This window comes from Tetrahymena thermophila (assembly GCF_000189635.1).
Source record: "Tetrahymena thermophila SB210 genomic scaffold scf_8255618, whole genome shotgun sequence".
Classification (NCBI taxonomy): domain Eukaryota; phylum Ciliophora; class Oligohymenophorea; order Hymenostomatida; family Tetrahymenidae; genus Tetrahymena; species Tetrahymena thermophila.
The window spans coordinates 19-1,010 of NW_002476994.1; the positions used below are offsets into that span (position 1 = coordinate 19).

The window sequence follows — 992 nt, forward strand, 5'->3', positions numbered from 1 at the left end:
ATTTTTTTTTTAATCAATATTCAGATAATCAGAAAATTAGAATTTATTAAGCTAGATTCTATTCTATGAAGGAGAGTTAACCAATATTTTAGGCTAGACCAACTCAAATTTTTTGAATATCTAAAATTCTAATGTTACTCTTTTTAATATTCATAATAATAATTTTAACTAAACCTATCCTGATTATTTGAATCAAATAACAAAGCTATCTGACATCTAATCAGTGTCATTTTTCTAACTTTAAAAATCTATCCTCTCAATTGTTGATTGTGGATTTTAAAATTTAATAATAAAAAATTTACAAAATACTTCCCCTCTTCTAATTAATGGTATTAATACGAGTATTATAATTTAAAGATTAATAATTAAAGACTCTACGTTTTCCACATACTTAATTAGTGTCAATTAAGGATCTCTAACTATTGAAGATTCTTAATTTATAAACATAAATTAGATATCCTCAAAACGAGTATTACAATCCTAGATTTCTCTGATAAATTCAGGAGCACTTATATCACTATATTAATCTAAATTATAAATATAATAATAAACAATATTTTAGAAAATAATTTGCATGCTATGCTTTGGCTCTATACTTTAGTTGAACTAAACACAATTTTTCATATCTGACTCTATGTTTTTAGAATCAAAAGTGATTAAAATAATTTAATATCATACAAGCTTTTATGTAATTTAAATATTTATTTAAAAATAGGCCAATATCGGTGGTGCTATATCAATTAATGGTTTGGTTTCTAATCTTAATTATATACAAAATACTCAAATGATTGGAAATACTGCCATATCAGATGGAGGAGCTATGTTTTTAAAAGCCTAAAAAGATGATGTAATACTTCTTTTTTTATAAATAATTTAAAATTTTTAATCATACAATTAATAGGTTTTTACTTTAACTTTGTCTAATTGCTAAATTACTGACAATCAATCTTTAAATGGGAGTGGTGGGGCTTTATTTATTTACTCAGAAAGTG

The 992-nt window shown here is 23.3% G+C and overlaps 1 protein-coding gene across 1 annotated transcript; it reads left to right on the forward strand. All coding sequences in view use genetic code 6, as the record gives it.

Annotated features, from left to right (window-relative positions):
- Nucleotides 1–205: 205 nt before the first annotated feature.
- TTHERM_002653454 (hypothetical protein) lies at nt 206–847 on the forward strand (the record flags this gene model as incomplete). Its single annotated transcript, XM_012795138.1, has 2 exons — nt 206–652; nt 716–847. Coding segments are annotated over 2 exons (579 nt in total), but the record flags the coding sequence as incomplete, so codon positions are not given.
- Between the last annotated feature and the right edge of the window lie 145 nt (nt 848–992).